Source organism: Grampus griseus (genome assembly GCF_964374135.1).
Source record: "Grampus griseus genome assembly, chromosome: 3".
In the NCBI taxonomy this organism is placed as follows: Eukaryota; Metazoa; Chordata; class Mammalia; order Artiodactyla; family Delphinidae; genus Grampus; species Grampus griseus.
Window position 1 is genome coordinate 58,313,727 of NC_139019.1, and position 20,874 is coordinate 58,334,600.

General features: G+C 37.7%; 2 protein-coding genes across 4 annotated transcripts in view; one reads left to right on the top strand and one right to left on the bottom strand.

Annotated features, from left to right (window-relative positions):
• Positions 1-1,219, top strand: part of HEXB (hexosaminidase subunit beta) — a 46,388-nt gene extending 45,169 nt beyond the window's left edge. The window contains exon 14 of the mRNA XM_082651617.1: positions 70-1,219. Coding sequence (XP_082507743.1) covers positions 70-94 — 25 coding nt within the window. The 3' untranslated portion in view covers positions 95-1,219. The remainder of the gene's footprint in view (positions 1-69) is intronic.
• Positions 1-20,874, bottom strand: part of GFM2 (GTP dependent ribosome recycling factor mitochondrial 2) — a 46,605-nt gene that overhangs the window by 2,484 nt on the left and 23,247 nt on the right. For all 3 annotated transcript variants that reach the window (XM_082651613.1, XM_082651615.1, XM_082651614.1), the window contains 9 exons: positions 20,313-20,393; positions 18,851-18,999; positions 17,266-17,406; positions 17,083-17,182; positions 16,183-16,372; positions 14,202-14,278; positions 11,608-11,746; positions 4,233-4,412; positions 2,708-2,823 (listed from right to left, as the gene is read on the bottom strand). In XM_082651613.1, coding sequence (XP_082507739.1) covers positions 2,708-2,823; positions 4,233-4,412; positions 11,608-11,746; positions 14,202-14,278; positions 16,183-16,372; positions 17,083-17,182; positions 17,266-17,406; positions 18,851-18,999; positions 20,313-20,393 — 1,173 coding nt within the window. The remainder of the gene's footprint in view (positions 1-2,707; positions 2,824-4,232; positions 4,413-11,607; positions 11,747-14,201; positions 14,279-16,182; positions 16,373-17,082; positions 17,183-17,265; positions 17,407-18,850; positions 19,000-20,312; positions 20,394-20,874) is intronic.

The window sequence follows — 20,874 nt, forward strand, 5'->3', positions numbered from 1 at the left end:
AGTTCTATGTAACTGAACAGGAAGTACTGTGCTTGTGGGTCTGTCCTTAGTCCTCTTTTCTTTTCACAGCCTTTTCCTTGGCAACACTGCCTAGTTACAGAGCATCAAGAACAGCTTCTACATAGCTTCCTCAAAAATTCTAAACTTTATCCAAGCCATGGTCTGAGTGCTCCAGCCTTGTACTCCACTGGTCTGCTCTGGGATAGTGTCTAAATATCTTATAGCAACCCAATATGCCCCAAACGGAACTCATCATTTTCTTTTCCAAACACTCCTGTCTGCTTTTTCCTCTTTCTGTTGATGGCATCACTACTCTTCAGTTCACCAGGACATGCATCTTTGATTTCCCTTTTTCTACAAGTAAGATTTCCACTCCTGTTGCTGGTATCCTGGTTCAGACCTAGTCCATTCCCTGTCCTAGACTCTTTTCCCTACTCCAGTCCCTTCTGTATTCTAATGATTATACTGCTCTCTTCAAAAACTTCAAATTATTCACCACTGTTCTCAAAACAAATCTCAAACTTCTAGATGTAGTTTTTAAAGGTTTCTCTAAAGCCTGGCCCTGCCGCCTTTAATCTCCCCTTGCCTGGAATGCTGCCCACTGTGCCCAAATCTTCCAAAACATCACAGCTCACCAATTAATGAAACCATGTACAAGCCCCTGTTGTGTTTTGAAATAAAAGGCTGACTCAAGAGTTAATGATTGGGAAATGTGAAGATGCAGAAACAGAGAACAGCTGTTGGGCTGGGGAACTGGGAACAATTTAGACTGTAATGCTGCCGCATGGCAGAATCACCGAACTCCCAGTTCCCTGAAAGATACAAAGGCCTGACACACATTCCTAAGTTGTTTGTACAGGAAGCAGACCCCTGCCAGAGGAAAACTGCTGACCACAAGCACATAGACCCTAGACTGGTTGAAACCAGAAGGCTGATTGATGATGCTTGAAACTTCACCTTGATGCCAACCAATCCCAGAATTGTCCACGAGCTGATCACACCCCTGCTCCTTGAACACTGTAAAACTCCTCATAACCCCTCCAGGGTGGATCACACAGTCTTGAGGGCGTTAGCCCTCTGTGGCCCCCTTTGCCTGGCAAAGCAATAAAAGCTACTCTCTTCTACTTCACCCAAAACCCTGTCTCCGCGTTTCTGTTCGGCACCGGTGAAGAGGCTGAGTTTCGGCAACATAAACTTCTTTCCAAGAACCCTGCCCCAATTCCCCACGTCTCAGCTTTCATGGATCTCAGTCCATTCTAATATTCTGGCTATTTGGCTATTTATTTCCCTTCTAAATCATAAGCTCCTTTAGGTCAAGAAAAATGTATGCATCCTATTTGTGCCCCTCTCAGTGCCTGGTGCACTATAAGCACACCACCAGTGGCTCAATAAATATATGAAGCGTCATTAACTTCTCATAGCAGAGAGAAGGAGCTTCCCCACTAGATGAAGTTTAACAAGGGCCACAGTATTTCCATTAGTAGTATTTAAAGTAATGAATTAAAACAAAAGGTTAAGTGTAAGCCCCATAAAGTTAATTCTTGTTCTCTACTATGATCTTAATAAAAAGGCTAACCAAGGCATATTAGATTTTGAAGGACTGGCCCATATACTGGGGCTTGGGGTTAATTTAGAAACGTATCATCTTTCAGGTTACCATTATTTCAAAACTAAAACCAATGTCAGGAAAAACTAAGAATTACTGGAAGGTAAATGTTCTCAACAATTTAATCATGACCACTTTACAGGTAATATTTCTAACTATATGCTTAGGCAAACAATATTTAAACAATTTTATTTTTGAAAGTGTAGTGTTTTTTCTTTTTAATCAAAAACTTTTTGTTTTCAAAAACTTTTTAAGAAGTATGAATTTGAACTTATCTGAAGGAGCCATTAAAGTTTAGCCTTCCTAAGTCAGGGGCTTAGGGTATTTAACTTTATAATTATGGATTCAAATAAGACTATAGAAAATCAGGTCTCAACCACAGTCCAAAACATTAGAAAATGATAATAAAGGCAAGCGTTTTAATGCAAAATCAGTCACCAACAGAACTATAGTATTCCCATACTGAGAAGAATGCATGGAATCAGCATTCAGCACACTAAGGCCCTTGGGGGTTCATCCAGCTCTGGTAGATTACTGGGGCAAGGCACTCAAGGACATATCCCCAGGTAAACACAGAAGACCAGACTGCTTTATGCTCTGAGAAGGAAAAATGCTTATTTGATCTGTTATTCAACAGGACTTATCTGATTTCAATGATCCTTGATTAATCTTACTAGAACAAACATGAACTCCAACACTGGAACCAATATTAGACCTTCAATGTCCTTTAGATTATAATCCATTTCGGGCCAAGCTGACCCCAGATATGTCTTTTACTCAAATCTACCAAGCTTGCCTCTTATGGCTGTGTATCTGGGATGGGGAAAGCAGAGACACCACTTAAAAAAACTTGCCTCTTTGCCAAAATCAGAGGATATTTAATAACTATCTGTGTCAAACAGTAATTTCTTAGATCCTCTTTTGAATAAAACCCTGATGATTAAGAAATCAAAGATTCTCCATGGTAAAAACTCTTGACTATAAGGCTCAGGATACAAAGACACAAGGTCAGGCACTGCGAGCACAGCTGTCTGTGGACTAGTGGTTTACTACTGTCCAGAGAGTCACCTTAAAGCAAAAAGGATTAGGACACTTCTATACCTTTTGTAGGCATCTTGAGACACAGGCAGAAATCATAGCTGTGGAGGTACCGGGATGAATTGCCAATGAATGTAAAGTAATTGCTACATCTTGAACTGGGGATCCAAGCAATGGTCCTAGGTAAGGGGGAAAAGATTTTATTAGGACTCAGTATTACAGTGAGGGGTAAATGAAATGAATAAAGAGATAGGCAGAGAACTTCTAGTTTCCAGTTCTGCATGTAAAGGAGCTTTGAAGTCATCACTTTGTTGTAAATAATGAGTAAAAAGCAACAATTCTTATTGAATTGGTAAGAGATGGGAGGACAAAGGGCAAACCACTGTCCCCAAGACGAGAGACAGGTGAGTGCGGGCAGTCACACCTGATCTGTAATTGATGAACTGCTTGAGGCTCGGTGTGGCCAAGTCAGAGTTAAAAACTCCAGGGGGGCCCAGTCTTGGGGATGGAGAGGGGCATAATTTTGTGAGCTCAAGCAGGTTCTCACAGTAAATATCAGAGATTCAGGGGGAGGGGAAAAGAATCCATTCTGAAATACTCCAAGGCACTCTATTCTTAACAAGGCCTGCCCTCACGGGAAACTAGTTAATTAGAGCAAAACCTGCAGGGATATTATCAGAGACTAACTGACTTGAGGGAAGTACCCAATTCCAGTCTACTCTAGCCATCCTGTCCCACCTAAGGGGGGTGAAAAAAACTGAGAAACACTTGTGCAGCTCCGAGTCCAAAGGTACAGGCTGCCTAGAAGACAGACCTAACCTTGGGACTACAGATGCTTCCCCTCCCCTTTACCTCACCAGCACATTACTAAAGGCCGGTTTATAGCAGTCCCTTACCCAGTACCTCACTTCTGGCTATCAAGAAAAAATTATGGGATGAATTGGGAGATTGGGATTGACATATATGGACTAATATGTATAAAACAGATAACTAATAAGAACCTGCTATATAAAAAATAAATAAAAGAAAAAAAGAAAAACTTATAAGGCATATTGAAAGGCAAAAAGCACAATTTGAATTTGAATACAGAGAGCAAGCATCAGAACCAGATGTGGCAGGGACACTGAACGATCAGACTAAGAATATAAACAACTATGACTAATATGCTAAGGGCTTAAATAGGTAAAGTAAAGGGCATGCAAGAACAGATGGGCATGACAGCAGAGAGACAGAAGTCCTAAGAAAGAACCAAAAAGAAATGCTTCAGATGAAAAACACTGTAACAGAAAGGAAGAAGCCCACTGATGGTCTTAGATGGGACACAGCTGAGGAAACAGTCTGAGTTAGAAAATATATCAGTAGAAACCTCCAAAACTGAAAAGCAAAGTGAACAAAAGACTGAAAAAAAAAAAAAAACCAATATCCAAGGCTGTGGGACAACTATAAAGGTATGACATATGTGTGATGGGAAGCGATAGGGAGAAAACACCATCAAAGTTAGAAGAGAAGAATGAAACAATTTCTAATATCAGGAGGGATTAAATCGTTGAGTGTGATACTAATGCGTACTCTGATTGGAGTACCTTACCTTGGAGGCACGCACTGTGAAGGCCATTTTCAATGGCCTCTCGTGAGGCCTGAGAAAGGTCTTGGGCAACACTTGCTGCATACTCGATGACTGGCAGAAGAGATGATGTTTCCAGTGATTTTGCTTCCAGTTCTACAGTCACAAGATGCCGTCTGTCTCCTAAAGTTCTATCTAAGGTATCTGTAAACAAATCGAATATAGTACCTCAGAGATTTGTTCCAGAAAGATGTCCCACAACTGGCAAAATTACAGTCAGCAAGTTCAAGGTCTCATGGAAGGTAAAGCAGAAGAAAATATCAACAATGACACTAAATACAGTATAAAAATGTCAGAGTAAACAGTTCTACCAAGAAAGCATCTGCTGGGACTTTCCTGGTTGTCCAGTGGTTAAGAATCCACCTTCCAATGCAGGGGATGCGTGTTCGATCCTTGGTCGGGGAACTAAGATCCCACATGTGTTGGGGCAACTAAACCCAAGCCCATGTGCTGCAACTACAGAGCCCACACACTCTGGAGCCCGCATGCCACAACAAAATATCCCGGCGTGCCGCAACTAAGACCAGATGCAGCAAAAAATAAATTAAAAAGAAAAAAGGAAGCATCTGCTTCTGTGTTTACCAACATTAAAAACCTGCTCTGGGGCTTCCCTGGTGGCACAGTGGTTGAGAGTCTGCCTGCCGATGCAGGAGACACGGGTTTGTGTCCCGGTCCGGGAGGATCCCACATGCCACGGAGCGGCTGGGCCCGTGAGCCATGGCCACTGAGCCTGCGCGTCTGGAGCCTGTGCTCCACAACGGGAGAGGCCACAACAGTGAGAGGCCCGTGTACCGCCAAAAAAAAAAAAAAAAAAAAACCTGCTCTGAATCACATATTAATATTGCTTTAGGACTTCCCTGGTGGTGCAGTGGTTAAAAATCTGCCTGCCCACATATATACAATGGAATATTACTCAGCCATAAAAAGAAATGCAATTGAGTTATTTGTAGTGAGGTGGATGGACCTAGAGACTGTCATACAGAGTGAAGTAAGTCAGAAAGAGAAAAACAAATACCGTATGCTAACACATATATATGGAATCTAAAAAAAATAAAATGGTTCTGAAGAACCTAGGGGCAGGAGAGGAATAAAGACGCAGACATAGAGAATGGACTTGAGGACACGGGGAGCGGGAAGGGTAAGGTGGGACGAAGGGAGACGGTAGCACTGACATATATGCACTACCAAATGTAAAACAGATAGCTAGTGGGAAGCAGCGCATAGCACAGGGAGATTAGCTCAGTGCTTTGTGACTACCTAGAGGGTTGGGAGAGTGGGAGGGAGATGCAAGAGGGAGGAGATATGGGGATATATGTATATGTATAGCTGATTCACTTTGTTTTAAAGTAGAAACTAACATGCCATTGTAAAGCAATTATACTCCAATAAAGATGTTAAAAAAAAAAAAAGAATCCACCTGCCAACATGGGACATGGGTTCGATCCATAGTCTGGGAAGATCCTACATGCCGTGGAGCACTAAGCCTGTGTGCCACAACTACTAAGCCTGTGCTCTAGAGCCCGTGAGCCATAACTACTGAGCCCATGCTCCACAACTACTGAAGCCCTTGCATTCTAGGGCCCACGTGCCTCAACTACTGAGCCCACGTGCTGCAACTACTGAAGCCTGCATGCCTAGAGCCCGTGTTCTGCAACAAGAGAAGCCACTGCAATGAGAAGCCTGTGCACCACAACGAAGAGTAGCCCCTGCTCGCCACAACTAGAGAAAGCCCGCATGCAGCAATGAAGACCTAGCACAGCCAAAAAATTAAAAAAAAAAACAAAAATTACTTCAGTGTTAGGGTGTGTTGAGGCAGGTGATCGCACAAATTTTGTTATGCAGATTACACTTTTAAACATTTCTTATGTGACTGATATTCTTCTAAATAAAAAATTTTTATTTAAAAGTAAAACAGTACAAACGGTTATCTAATGAAAATTAAAAGGCTTCACCCTGCCAATCAACAAACTTAAATTTCATACACTCTTCCAGCAATATTTTATGTATTGGGTTTGGCCAAAAAGTTCGTTTGGGTTTTTCCATAAGCTGCTATGGAAAAACCCAATGAACTTTTTTTTTTTTTTAATATTTATTTGGTTACACTGGGTCTTAGTTGTGGCAGGCAGGCTCCTTAGCTGCGGCTCACCGGTTCCTTAGTTGTGGCATGCAAACTCTTAGTTGTGGCATGCACGTGGGATCTAGCTCCCTGACCAGGGATCAAACCTGGGTCCCCTGCATTGGGAGTACAGAGTCTTATCCACTTGCACCACCAGGGAAGTTCCCCGAATGAACTTTTTGGCCAGCCCAACATTTAATGTTTATGATTCTTCCCCCAAAACTAGTTATCTATTTGTAAAAATGAAAATAGACTCCCTCATTAGCTAACAACCAATAGCTGTCAGTGAAACCGAGTGGGGCCCTGTGGGGCTCCGAGGCATGGAGGCCCTTTTGTCCCCCATTTCTTGAAGGCAAGACTCCAGCCTCCATGACTTTCCTTAGTTCCAAAGGGCAGATTCGAACAGTTGCTACTCAAGGGAGGAAGCAGCCAAGAAACCACCTGAGGCAAGATTAAAGGGACCAGAGAAGCTCCTCAAGATTAGGAGACCACCTGAGATGAGATGAAGGGAGTGAAAGCCCTGTGTACACCCTGATGTTGTCAGAGACCCCACCTTTGAACCACTGTTACAAAACCCTCATCAAATCCTCCCAGGTTGGGACACAGTTTTTCGAGGCAGGAGCCTGCTGTGTCCCTCTTTGCCTGGGAAAGTAATAAGGCTATCCTTTTCTACTTCACCCAAAACTGTGTCTCTGAGATTTAATTTGGCACCAGTATACAGAGAAGTTGAGCTTTCGGCAACATCACCAATCTCCAAGATTTTACTAAGACAAAACTATGCTGTATTTATGTGAGTGACCATGGAGCACAGTGACTCATGGACCAAGTTCAAAACTAAGAACTAATTATGCTCTATAATTCCTCTTCATAATTCCTTTTATATTATGAAATATAAAACTTTTATATTATGAAATATTTTATACTTAAAAATACATGCATAACCTAAAACCAAAATGAACATTCATAACCTAAAAACAAAATGAACATTCATGAAACCTAATACTACTAAAGAAACAGAACATTACCAGTAACCTAGAAGCCTTCTGAAGAAACAACCACTATCATGATGTTGTATTTAAACATTCATATGATTTTCTTTAGAGTTGTATCACAGATGCAGGTATCCCTAAACAATATAGTTTACTTCTGCTTTGTTTTGAATATGTTATTATACTGCATGTATTCAGCAACTTGCTTTTTTCTGCTTCACATTTGTGCGTCATCTGGGCTGACACCTGGTGATGTAGTACATTCTTTTTCACTGTTATATAGTATTCTGTTATATGAACAGAGTACAATTTATCCACTATGTCCACAAATATTTGGATTTTTTTCACCTGAAGTTTTGTTTTATTACAATGCTATTATGAAGGTTCTTGTATCTGTCTCTCGATGTACATGTGTAAGATTTTCTCTAGGGCATATACCTACTAGTGGAACTGCTGAGTAGTAAGGTCTGCACATTGTCAACTTCATAAGAAAGTTGCCAAACTGTTTTCATAGTGTTTATATAATTTACACTCCCACCAGAAGTTTTTGTAAAACTTTCCATTGCAACTTTCCATTGCAACTTTCCATAAAACATCTCACCAACACTTGGCATTGTCAGATTTGCATTCTTGCCAATTTTGTTGGTATAAAATGCCATCTTGTCCTTTTAACTTGCATGATCCTAATCATTACTGAGATTGAGAATCTTTTATGTTCACAGGCCTTTGGGGTATCCTCAATCCTCAATCTTTTTTGCTCACTTTTCTACTTGGTTGGTTGTCATGTTTTTAATGATCTTTTGAAGTTCTTTATATATATTCTGGATACTAATCTGTCAGTTTTATATGAGGCAAATATCTTCTCTCAGCTTTTGGCTTGTCTTTTTCCTTTCTTTATAGTATATTTGAATAAATTCTTAATTTCAATAATATCAACTTTAGTAATCTTTTAGTTCATAGTTTCAACCTTATCTGGTTAGTAAAACAATTCTATATTGTCTTCCAAAAATTCGAAGGTTTCCCTTTCATAAAGTTTTGGGGTTTTCTTTCTTTTTTTTCTTTTTTGCATATATTAGCATTTATTCTCTTTATTCTTTTGTGCTCAAAGAGAGATTTCCAACTCTTCTTTCATATTTAGGCTTTTAAATTCACCTGGAATTGACTTTTGTATACAGTATGAGGTAGGAATCTAAATCTTTTTCCATATGAATAATTATCCCAGGCCCCTTTATTGAATATCAGTCCACCCTTTCTCACTGAGCTGCAATATCACTGACGTAAATCCAATTTCCACATAGATATGAGTCTGTTTCTAGGCTTTCTGGTTTGTTCCACTGGTATATTTGTCTATTCTTAGCTTGATTTGTGTCATAATGACTATGGCTTTATAATAAGTATTAATGTCTGATACAGTTCTTTGGGTAGAACTGGTATGTTCATGATATTTAGTCTTCTTATCTATGAATAGTATGGTTTTCCATTTAACTTAGGTCTTCTTTAATGTCTGTACATTTTGATAATTTTCTAGATGTACACAAATGTAATCTGCTCCTCCTCAGTGACGTGATCATTAGTGATCTGACTGTCCAGTCAGGGTGTGGTCTGATTGCTGCAGCATCTGGTTACTAATTTTCACCTTGTAACTAATAAGCAATCTAGAGCGAGACACTTGAAGACCATGCAAATATGCTGCTCAACAATGTACTCAATATTAAGCATTCACCATATTACAAGATGACGATTTCTTATTCCAGCCCTCCTCCTCAACATCTAACAGTCAGCATTTGGCACTTCAGTGTAAGGAAGAAGAGTCTCTTCTTGTTGATCTATCATCAGTATGGACTCACGAGTTCCAACTTTTTCTCAGTGATCTATGATTATTGTTCGTAATTATTTTGGAGTTCAAATTAACCCAGATTTAGCCAGTGGAGCCTCTTCGGGTTGGTTCCTGTGTCCTTATGACACATCCCCATTATTTTTTTGAGCATTTCCTTTCTTTCTCAGATAACATGATGTTCTGTTGCTTGCTTATTTTTGATAGTCTCCTATTTCTTACTAATACTTTCTATCCCCTTTCTTATTTCTTCAAAAATAATACTTATTTTATACTCAGCATATGATAACTCTAGTATCAGAAGCCTTTGCTGGTCTGCCTATGATGTTTATTGTTTCTGCTGCCTTTTTTGCTCCTTGTGCCTTTGCTCAAGGTTTTATGATTAAAAATAAATAAATATATATATATATATATATTTTTTTGCGCGGGGGCTTCCCAGGTGGCAGTGGGGGTAAGAATCCGCTTGCCAATGCAGGGGACATGGGTTCAAGCCCTGGTCAGGGAAGATCCCACATGCTGTGGAGCAACTAAGCCCGTGTGCCACAACTACTGAGCCCTCGAGCCACAACTACTGAGCCCACGTGCCACAACTACTGAAGCTCATGCACCTAGAGCCCATGCTCCGCAACAAAGAGAAGCCACAGCAATGAGAAGCCCGTGCACTGCAACGAAGAGTAGCCCCCACTCGCTGCAACTAGAGAAAGCCCGCGCGCAGCAACGAAGACCCAACAGAGCTAAAAATAAATAAATAGGTAAATTTATTTAAAAAATTTTTTTTTAATTGTGAGTTCATATTCCTTTGTGGGATTTTCTTTGAGGCCTGGATTGAGGATACATTTATCTAAAGAGGCCCTACATTTGTTTTCTCCAGGTTCCTTGGTATATTACCAATCCATAAGCACTTTACACTAAATTCTTCTCTGTTTGGAGTTTTTCAGGTCACACTGGTTCTATGAATTTAGGCTGAAAATGCTATCAGAAGCCTACAGTTACAAATTCTCAGAAATTTTGCCCCTTTGCCCCACAGTCAGTCAGACAAGTTTCCTTGTCCTCTTCTTTTATGGACAAGATTTTCCTCATTACTTCCATGAGGATGTGGCCCTCAAGTTCTAGGTTAGACATTACCACAGATTTCTCCAAGATAGCTAGTGGCCTAGGTGCTGGCTTATTTTCCAAGATTCCTGCTCCAGTTTCCTTTTTGGCCTCTAGAAATTTCCATTACATTCTAACCATCTCAGACATTAATTTAAAAGATGTTATTTATATTTTCCCAGAATTTTTGGTTTTTCCAGATATGAAGTCCAGAAAGAGAAATCATCGTGTCATTTGCCCCTATATCCTGCTTGTTTAATTTTTCAAGTTTCAATGAAAAATAACCACCTGGCCTTTTTACAAATCGCTGAGTTCCTTAAAAGTTCCTAGTTATCCTAAACATATCTTTTCTATATTTTTTCACAAACCTGCCCATGTTTTCTCCTTGGTGGGGGGCGGGTAGGAATGATTGTCAGGTTCTTTTGTTTAAGGGAACCAAATTGAAATTATCATATGTAGAAAAATCATGAATTCTTACATTTTGGGACAGAAATATAAAAAGTACACTTTCTTAAGAATACCATCAGCACAGGATTACCATACTTATTAAATAGTGGAAATTATTTTCCACTCTATTTTTGGTTTTTTTCTTTTTAAATTTTAAAATTTTATGTCTTATTTTATTGAGATATAATTGACATACAGCACTGCCGGAGTTTAAGGTATACAACATGATTTAAGTTATACAGATCATGAAACGATTACCACAGAAAGTTTAGTGAACATCCATCATCTCATCTAGACACAACATTAAAGAAATAGAAAAAAAATTTTTTCTTTGTGATAAGAACTCTTAGGATTTACTCTCTTAACTTCCATTTATAACGTACAGCAGTATTAATCATCTTTATCATATCATATATCATATCACTAGTACTTATTTATCTTATAACTGGAAGTTTGACTACCTTCACCTAATTCTACCTTCCCCACCCAACATTTCCACTCACTTTATGGAGTAAAACTGACACACCAACTTCAAATTGTTATACTCCTTCTGGTAGTGAGGACTGGGATGAGCTGTCTACTTCAATGGCTGATCCCACTGCATACCTGCTTGATGAGTGGCTCAGCCAATATATGTAATAAATGAGTTGTAATGAAATAGAGCTGTGTCTAAAACAAACAAATGCTAAAAAACAAGAAAACACACACATAAAACCTGTCCCCACTGATGGAAGACACTAGTGACTATGAACCCTGCCTTATGCAACTAAACTAAGAGATTCAGAAAACAGGTCCTGGAGAAAAAGAGAGCAATAGAACCAGCGAATTCTAAATGCTGTGAATTCGAAATGTATTTTTTACCTGTGGCACGAACTGAATTTAGGATGGTCTCTCGGTATGCCACCTGGAGGGGCCCTAGATAGGTTTCCAGTCCATATTCCCTCTTGATTCGGTCATGAATTATCTCAATATGTAACTCCCCCATGCCACAAAGGATAGTCTGGTTAAAAGAGGAAGAAAACAAAGATCAAGGAAAAAATTAAGTTTATCACAAAATACTAATAAAGGTATATCAATATATTTTATTTTTCATTACTTACAAAATGAATTTCTTCCGTAATTTTTTTTGGCTCCTACATCAAAACACTGCTTTTAACTTTTCTGATTGAAATAATAAATCAATTAAAAGTGAATCACTAGGCCAATCTCTTATTCTTTGATAGCTGAATTATCAGCTGGGTAAGTGGTATCTAACTAGAACCACACTTCCCAACCACAAAGGTAAGTTCTGGCCAGTGAAATATAAGCATAAATGATGTTGGTAACTTCTGGGTTATGTCTTTAAGGGTAAATAAAGCCCTTCTCTTAATGAAGATATAGACAACCGTCTTGAAATGTGAATGAGGGCAACATCTTGTGAATGGGGGGAATAATCCCTCCCCCAAACACTGCCAACCACATGGCTATTTCCAACCATCCTGGGCACCTTACAGTTTTGTGGGCAGTTGAAACTTCCAAAGTAGCTTGGAACTTTACGTGACAGAGAAACTGACTTTTATCTTCTTTGAACCAATGTTATTTTGGGTCCTTGTTAGAACAAATTTGCATCAAAACCAATCAAAACATGTTTTTGTTTTCAGAAAGCAACAATGGTTATTCCTGAAGAAGGTCTTTGTGTATGAGAGAATATAGTGCAAGGAATCCACATTTGCCCTATTTTATTCATATACCATCTGTGTAGTAAGGCATTAACTTTACCCTAAAGAGAGATCTGGCCCTTGCCTTCAGCTACTGGGAAGTTATCTCTAGGCCAAGATGCTGCCTGATAGAAATGTCTTTGCTTGTCTGGGGCCTTTGTCCACCAGATAGTCTAACAATGTGATTTATGATGTGGCTTTGGAATAGCTGTACCCATTTACAACCTAGAGAGTAAAGGTAGTAGCCCAAACCTACAGGAGGCACTAGAGATTAAATGTCAACCACATAGACAGTATGTGATTATGCCCTAATAAAAACTCTGGGCATGGAAGGCCTGGGTGAGCTTCCCTGACTGACAATACTCTATGCCAGGAGGATGAAGAAAAGCCTTGCATTTAGAACCTCTCAGACTTTGCCCTAGGTGTCTCTTCCTTTGGCTGGTTCTGATTTGTTTCCTCTCACTATAATAAAACTATAATTGTAAGGAACAACAACAAAAAACTATTTGGTGTATGAGGGCTATACTTTAATATAAAGTTAAAGAAGTAATTATTTGGAAAAAAGCCAGTTGTAGAATAATACAAATAGAATGACTTCTTATATATCTGTACATATATATTTGGAAACATAAATACTGTGTTTTATAACATTGCACAGCAGAAAAATGGATGTTTGGAAAAGTGTGAAAGGCTATTCACCAAGTTTTCACAGTGATTACCTATGTAGAAAAGGATAGAGAGACTGAAAGGGAGACTTTAATTCTTTACTTTGTACACTTGAATGTTATTTGCTATTTAAAAAAAAATATGTACTGGCATTTTTTAAATAAAAAGTTTCTGTTTTAATTGCTGTTGTAGCCTTCAGAATCAATTAAACTAAATTGCTACCTCATTTAGCTGGCATTTGGGAAAATAAAGTACTCCATATTTTTCAGATTAACTAAATCAGTTTATCCTTTTTAAAGGCAAATTTATAATTTTTTAAGGAAATTTTTCTAGAATTTTATATAAACTCTACCCTGCCCCCCTAAAAAGAAGATGCAGAATGAATATGTGTTCTTCTACTGTATTATATAATATACAGCACAGTCCTGTACCTACTTTAGGTCTCTATTTCCTCCCACATTGTTAGGCTGTAATCTATCACTTCTCACCCATTTTAGGTGTGTTATCATCATTAAAAGTATACCTAGGGCTTCCCTGGTGGCGCAGTGGTTGGGAGTCTGCCTGCCGATGCGGGGGATGCGGGTTCGTGCCCCGGTTCGGGAGGATCCAGCGTGCCGCGGAGCGGCTGGGCCCGTGAGCCATGGCCGCTGGGCCTGTGCGTCTGGAGCCTGTGCTCCGCAGCGGGAGAGGCCACAGCGGTGAGAGGCCCGCGTACCGCAAAAAAAAAAAAAAAGTATACCTATGCATCCTCCCTTTAGAAAGCTGCTTCTATAAGTTTTAGCATAAGAGCCTTAAGGTTTTGTCTTGGGGTTGAACTTTATTTCAAAATTTCACAAAAGGCTGTCTTCTGGAAGGTAGAAATGTTGGGAAGTAGTTTATGTAAGTAAGGTATAATCATACTGAGGAATTAGGAGAATTTAGCTTGACAGTCAAAATATAATCAGAAATTTATATTATGAGAACCAAAAAAGGCTTTCTCTTTCAGGGGCATAGACCAATCAATGTTTTGGATGTATGCACTTAAACACTCTCTCTCACACACACAAATGTTTTTATTGAAAGATTCTGGGGATTAAATAATAATATGCATACTTGTCCAGAGTCAGGATCTAGCTTCACTTTCAAACTGGGATCTTCACGCTGAAGGCATTTCAATGCATGATCCAAATCTAGAGGATAAACAATAACTGTTATCTTTATGTTTCATTTTTTTGATAAGGTACTATACATTCTAGTGGGAAAATAGATGAACAAGCAAATTTTGAAAAAGAAAATTTCAAACAGCCAGAAATGTTCTGTAGAGAATAAAACAAGGTGATGAGATAGTGATGGGAGGTTACTTGAGATTGAGTGACCTGGGAAGACCTGTCCAGGATGATTTAGATAAAGACACAAACCAAAAAGAATGACATCGCAAGTAAAATCCTGAAGAAAAAGAATTCCAGATAGAGGAAATGGCTGTGCAAGGAATGGCTTCTACTGGAGAAACAAGAAGGCTAGTGTAGCTGGATATTGGTGGACAAAAGGAAGAGTAGCATCAGATGAGGCAGGAGATGTGTGACAGGGAGCACACCATGTAAGGTATTGAAGGCCATGGTGAAGAGTTTGGATGTGCACTGGGAAGCCACTGAAGGGTTTAAATGGGACAGTAACATCATCTGATTATGTTCTGCAAAGGTTAAGGAACTGACAAAAAAAGCAAAAAAGACTTTAGAAACACATACAATAATAAGAAACTGGCAAAAGGAAGCTAAATTACATCATGAATAAAGAGATACTAATGTGATCACTCTATGATGAATTATCACACCAAGGAGGAAGTAAGAATACAGCTGACCCTTGCACAACATGGGTCTGATGTGGGTCTGCTTATATGTGGATGCAGAATCGGAGGACCTAAGTATAGGGAGGGCTGACTGTAAGTTATACTGGGATTTTCAACTGTGTGGAGGGCTGGGGCCCCAACCCTCCTCTTGTTCAAGGGTCAACTGTATGTTATTTGCATTAAATATGCCATCTAAAGTAAAGAGATACTTTGATACAATCAATTAACTGATATGCACATGCTCCCTCTTTAGACCTGCACTGTCCAAATGGTAGCCACAACCCATCTGTACAAAATATTACTAGTCTGAATTAATGTTAGCTGTAAGTGTAAAATTCATACCAGGTTTCAAAGACTTCACGTGGAAAAGAAAAAAGAAAGTAAAGTATCTCAATAATTTTTATATTATGTTGAAATGGTAATATTTTGATATACTGAGTTAAGTAAAATACATTACTAAATTAATTTTGCCATTTTAACTTTCTTTAAATGTAGCTATAAGGAAATTTTAAGAAGCGGGATGGAAAGACTGGAGCTTGGGTGCCTGATGATGTGTGGAGTTATCCTTGAACCCCTGGGATACCAATTCAAGGCATATTTTACAAGAGAAAGAAGTGAACTTTGGTCATTAAAGCAACTGCTATTTGGGGGTTTTATGCTCTATGTAAGCAAATCTAACAAGAAATGTTATAGCTGGAATCATGAGCTTTACTATATACTATACTAAGGAGTTTGGGTTTCTGCTATAAGTAATGAGAAGCCACTGAAGTATTCTGAGCCAATATGCTAAAGAACAAACTACTTATCACTCAAAAAGGTCAAATGACATTAAACATACTATATAAATATCTTCACTGAGTTCTAAAAGTTAAGCCAGAAAACAAGGAAAAGTTGATTTTTATAAATGGTGATGGGAAACTGAATCGGTTATGAATTGGTTACCATCTAATCTAATACACTGGAAGGGCAGTCCTGAGGTCAATTACTTAGAATCCCATAGATAGCACCACAAGAACAGAATAAGGAAAAATATGGTAAGAGAAAAATGGCAAAGCTGAAAGAAAAAAAATGAAGAGTTTGTAAAAATCAAAACAAATTAAAAAACTAGACCAATCGTAAGAAATACTTACCAATAAATGCTCATAAAGTTGAACTCAGTGACGTAAGAAACCTTTTGAGGTTAAAATGTAACTATTTCATCTAAATTATCAGAGCACTAATTAATTGATGCACCAAGATTATTTGTACCTGGCTGCTTAGCCACTGATGGAGGTTCTATGGTACAGAAGAAAACAGGTTCTGGAATCTCCACCCCAGCCAACAAAAGCCTCTCTGCTTCATCGTTTTGTCTATGCTTCTTTTCTCCCTCCCTTTCCGCTCGACGACATGCAGCTAAAGCACTGGACTTGGATGAGACAATGGTGTCACCAGTGGCGGTCTGCAAGCAAAGAAGATGCCTTGGGACAAAATAGGCTATTGGCAAGCACTCAGCTTCCACCAAGGACCACGAAAACCAAAGAAAAATTTTAAGGTAGCACTTCCTCTTCATCAGAACTTAAAAGAGACACAAATTCATTAAGCTCATTATAACTCTGCATTGGTAAAGCCAATTTAAGCTGTAGAAGAATTCTGTCCAAAATATTGCTGTAATAAGTTCTAACAATAAAACATTCATACACACAAAAATACATTTAAAACTCATCTGGTAAAACAAATTCATCTTTGAACAAGAGACAAAAGAACGAAAGAGACAAAAATCCTTGCCCTTACAGAGCCTTCATTGGCAAAATATCTTCACTTTTTAACCTGATCAGTTATAAAGTTAGATTTAATTGTCTGCAATAATCAAGACAGGAAAAAAACAATGAAAATAACATTATTTTACATAAACTTAAAACATAAGTATATATCCATAGTGTGTGTATTTTACTTGGATTTGAACTTTGTATGAATACAATCCATTCTGTAATTTACTTTTCTTTCTATTAAATGTTTGAGATTCAACCACGTTGATGAATATACTACAATATTCATTATTCCACTACTGATAGCTTTTGGATTGTCTATGGGCTTCTGCTATTACAAAATACCTACTTTTAATTAAACATTTAATCTGTTATTTCCTAGAGAAAAGATTTGGTCACTTACGTGTTTAAGCCCAACAGTCAAAGCAATGTTACCAGCAGTCAGTGAAGGGATTTCCACATGCTGGTCAGCAAATGGCAAAAGCAGACGACTTATTCTCTCCCTGTAAAACCATGATTTATATTAGTAAAAGTATATTTAAAGAAATGAGTGAAGTTTTAGAAAATAACCTAGGCTTCTACTTACGTGCAGTTTCCATTAATATTATGGATGGCCAATTGGCGTTTTATCATGCCTGAGTAAATGCGCAAAAATACCAGTGGGCCTCGTTGCTTGTCATGGAGAACTTTAAATGCCAGGGCACATAAGTCACCCTTATACCACTGCCTATAAAATTAAGGAGAAGTTCCAGAAAAGCCACTTTAAAATACACTTCCTATATATCTATACAGATCAGATCAGAATCACTGCATAAACCTAACCTTGATGTCCTCAAAAGATTCCTCATATATTCTGGTTTAGCTACCAAGGCCAATTAAATAATGTATTATGTACCTCTCTTCCTCCACCGGACTAAATTATTCATTGGAGATCTTACCATTAATTCCTCAAAACCAAAAACAATGGATTCTCTTCCAAATATTACCTCTATTAGCAAATAATTCTTGCCTAGATTTCCCTCCTCAAAAAATATACCTAGGAACATCACACCACTTCTTAAAACCCCATACAGGGTAAACAAATAGGTACTTTCCAATTATTGCTTTCACTCTCTCCTCCCACTTTTCTTCAGCTGCATAGCCATATAAATCTACACTATAAACTTGAACTTGTTTACACAGCGAACACTTACAGAATGATGTCCTTAAATTGGAGTTCATTACTAGGTTTCAGAAAGTGTGAATCCCTCTCAAATTGCCAAACTTTGCACACAGGTTCATTTTTCTGAGGAAATATGGAAATATTTCTCCATATTTTCATTAGTTTCAAAGGAGTTCATGATTCAAAGTAGGTTAGACACTTCTATTATTGAATTTCTCTAATCTTATTCCTGTTCCCTCCAAATTTTAATTTTATTTAACAAATCCTTATATAGAGAGTTGATCATATACTAGGCACTGTTTTATGTGCTTTATAAATATTAGCTCATTTGATTCTTGTAACAATCCTATGAGATAAGTCCTATTCTCTGCATCTTATAGATGAGAGGTTAAAGCAACTTGGAAGACCTGAGATTTAAATCCAGGCAGTACACAGTCTATGGTCATCTCACATCACCATAATGCCTCTCCAGTTGAGAGATATGGAAAGTGACTCAGGTCCTAGTTAATAGGATCAAAGTTCACCTCTGTTTGCCATTTGGCACAAAACTCACTGAGATTTTAGAGGATTTATTACGAAGGACAAAGCTGTTAGTGACAAGAGGAAAAAAACAATGGACCTTTCCTTACAGTTACAAAATATTATGAAAAATCTTGAAATCCAGAATAAATATAAATGTATCTATAGAATATTTATCAAACATCCCCAGTATACTACTTTTTTTTTTTTTAACTAAGATGGCAGGGTCAACACTTATACTTTTACACAGCAAAAAAGCCATAAATTCTTATTTAGCTCCATCTGTAAACACAGCAGGTTACAAGAGATGATGACAAATATCCCTTTCAAGTAAAAATTACTATGGCTCTATATTATATTGTTTAGAATAATATTCTTCACCAATGTTATTCAAAAACTGTGATTCAACTACTCTCTGTGAAACATGACCTATCTGTCTACCTGTCTTTTCAAGGCTATACGATTTTAATCTATGCACTTGCATACTTACAGAAATTCATAGTTGCGTTCTTCAGGTGAAGGCAAGTACATAGTAATAGCATCTAACAAGGGCTGGACCCCTTTGTTTTTCAGGGCACTTCCACAAAGCACAGGCACTGCTGTCTGAGCCAGTGTTACTCTGTGTACTGCAGTTTGTAGCTGTAAAGCAGAGATATAAATGTTTTATGTGTAGTATTCTGGTCTCGACCAAAATATCCCAGAATTAGATGCCTTCCCTAACCAACCACGTAAAATATCACTCCTCAGCACACTTCCATCATTCTTTATGGCCTCATTCTTCTTTATTTTTCATTGTAAATAACATTAATCACTACCTGGTATATTAGATATATATTTATTATTTTATTATCTGTGTCCCCAGTCACTAGAATGTAAAATCTATATAAGCATTATAGTAAGTCCCATAAAGATACTGTAAATCACAAGAAACTGGAAAAGTGCTTAAAATAAAGTAGATGCATAAAAATATTTCTTGAATAAGTGAATTAATATACTTGTGATTTAACCTCGATAGTCTACTAGAGGAACTGGTTAGAAATTAGAAATATAAATGAGTTACAATTTCTTCAAATAAATTAAATCCACATTAAATAAAATCCAAAGGAAAATGAGGTATCAAAGTAGAAACAATTTTTAAAAGACCTCAAAAACCAAGAAAAGCTTAGGTGTGCTTGCAAGCTATTGATAAGAGAAACGGTGGGTTAATTTTAGATTGTAAGCTCTTTGAAAACAGAAATCATGTTATGTGACTATAGGGCACAATAAACATCATATTTAAGCATTCAAATACTAAACAAGAAAAAAATTCAAACTTACAGCTTTTCATTCAAAAGAAAAGAAATAATTTTTTCCACCTCTAACTTCAAATGGCTCAAAATTAATCTACAGATCTTGTGTTTTTCTTTACTTCTTTTCATGAAAAATAACCAAGTGAATTTGCTGGGCTCATCCTGGAGCCCACTTAAAACACTACCACTTAAAAAACTTTTCATGGGGGAAGGTTCCTGGCAGAAAAAATAAAAAACGCCTTGAATAAATCTGTCATAATTCAAATACTACCAGTATTTTACTGGCCTATTCTCTGGTTTAATATATTTCAAAAGAAAACCAAAAAAAGGGAAGACCTGGAATAAGTTTCCACTAACAATTAAAACAGATTAAGAAAAAATGTTCTGAGAAAAATGACCATTATAGTATCCAAAAGACCAGTAGATCAAAAAAAAACTTCTATCTGTGATTTCCCTAATACTACTTAGTGAAATGATCACAATGAAGGGAAAAGGCTGCAGTAAATGAACAATGTCTTCTAATTTTTAACAGTGTTCTCCTAATTTTTAAGTCTGCATTTTCTAATGATATGCAAAGTTGAAAAAAACCCCACCTACAATAGAGTAATCAAACCACATCCAATTAGTAAAACTTGGTCAAAGTAAATGAATAATAAAATTTACCTTTTCAGCCGGTAGCAAATCAAAATTCTCACTAAATTCTCCTAAAACCAAGTCAGCAAATTCATCATCCAAATCTGCAACCTATAAAGAAAGGCTTTAGTTCTGTAACTTGCATTCATCATCACAACTATCAACTTAAGTCTATACACCATAAATATTCATTACCCAAATATTTCAAGACAGCTACATGATCTAACTTATCCAGACCAAGGAACTCTTCACATCTTCTAAAGAGATAAAGAGTTTTTCTTTCAAAGGAAAGGAGATTGAAAATTGAAGATACGCTCTCATGAGTTTCCTAAACTCATGGGAAGCCAGAGCCAGACAGAGCACCTCAATGAAGTGTGCTACCTACTCAGTGCTCAAAAGAAATAAAAAGTCCACAGCTGATAGCCAATGATAATATATACAATGAATTGCTGTTTTTAAATAGATTTGGGGGGGGGGGTCTTAGTTCATAAAAAAAAGTTTCATTTGGTAATCCTCTAATATTTTGAATGTTCACCAGATCTCCAAGACATTCAAAGTAAAATGACTGAACTTGTTTATAATCCTTCACTGA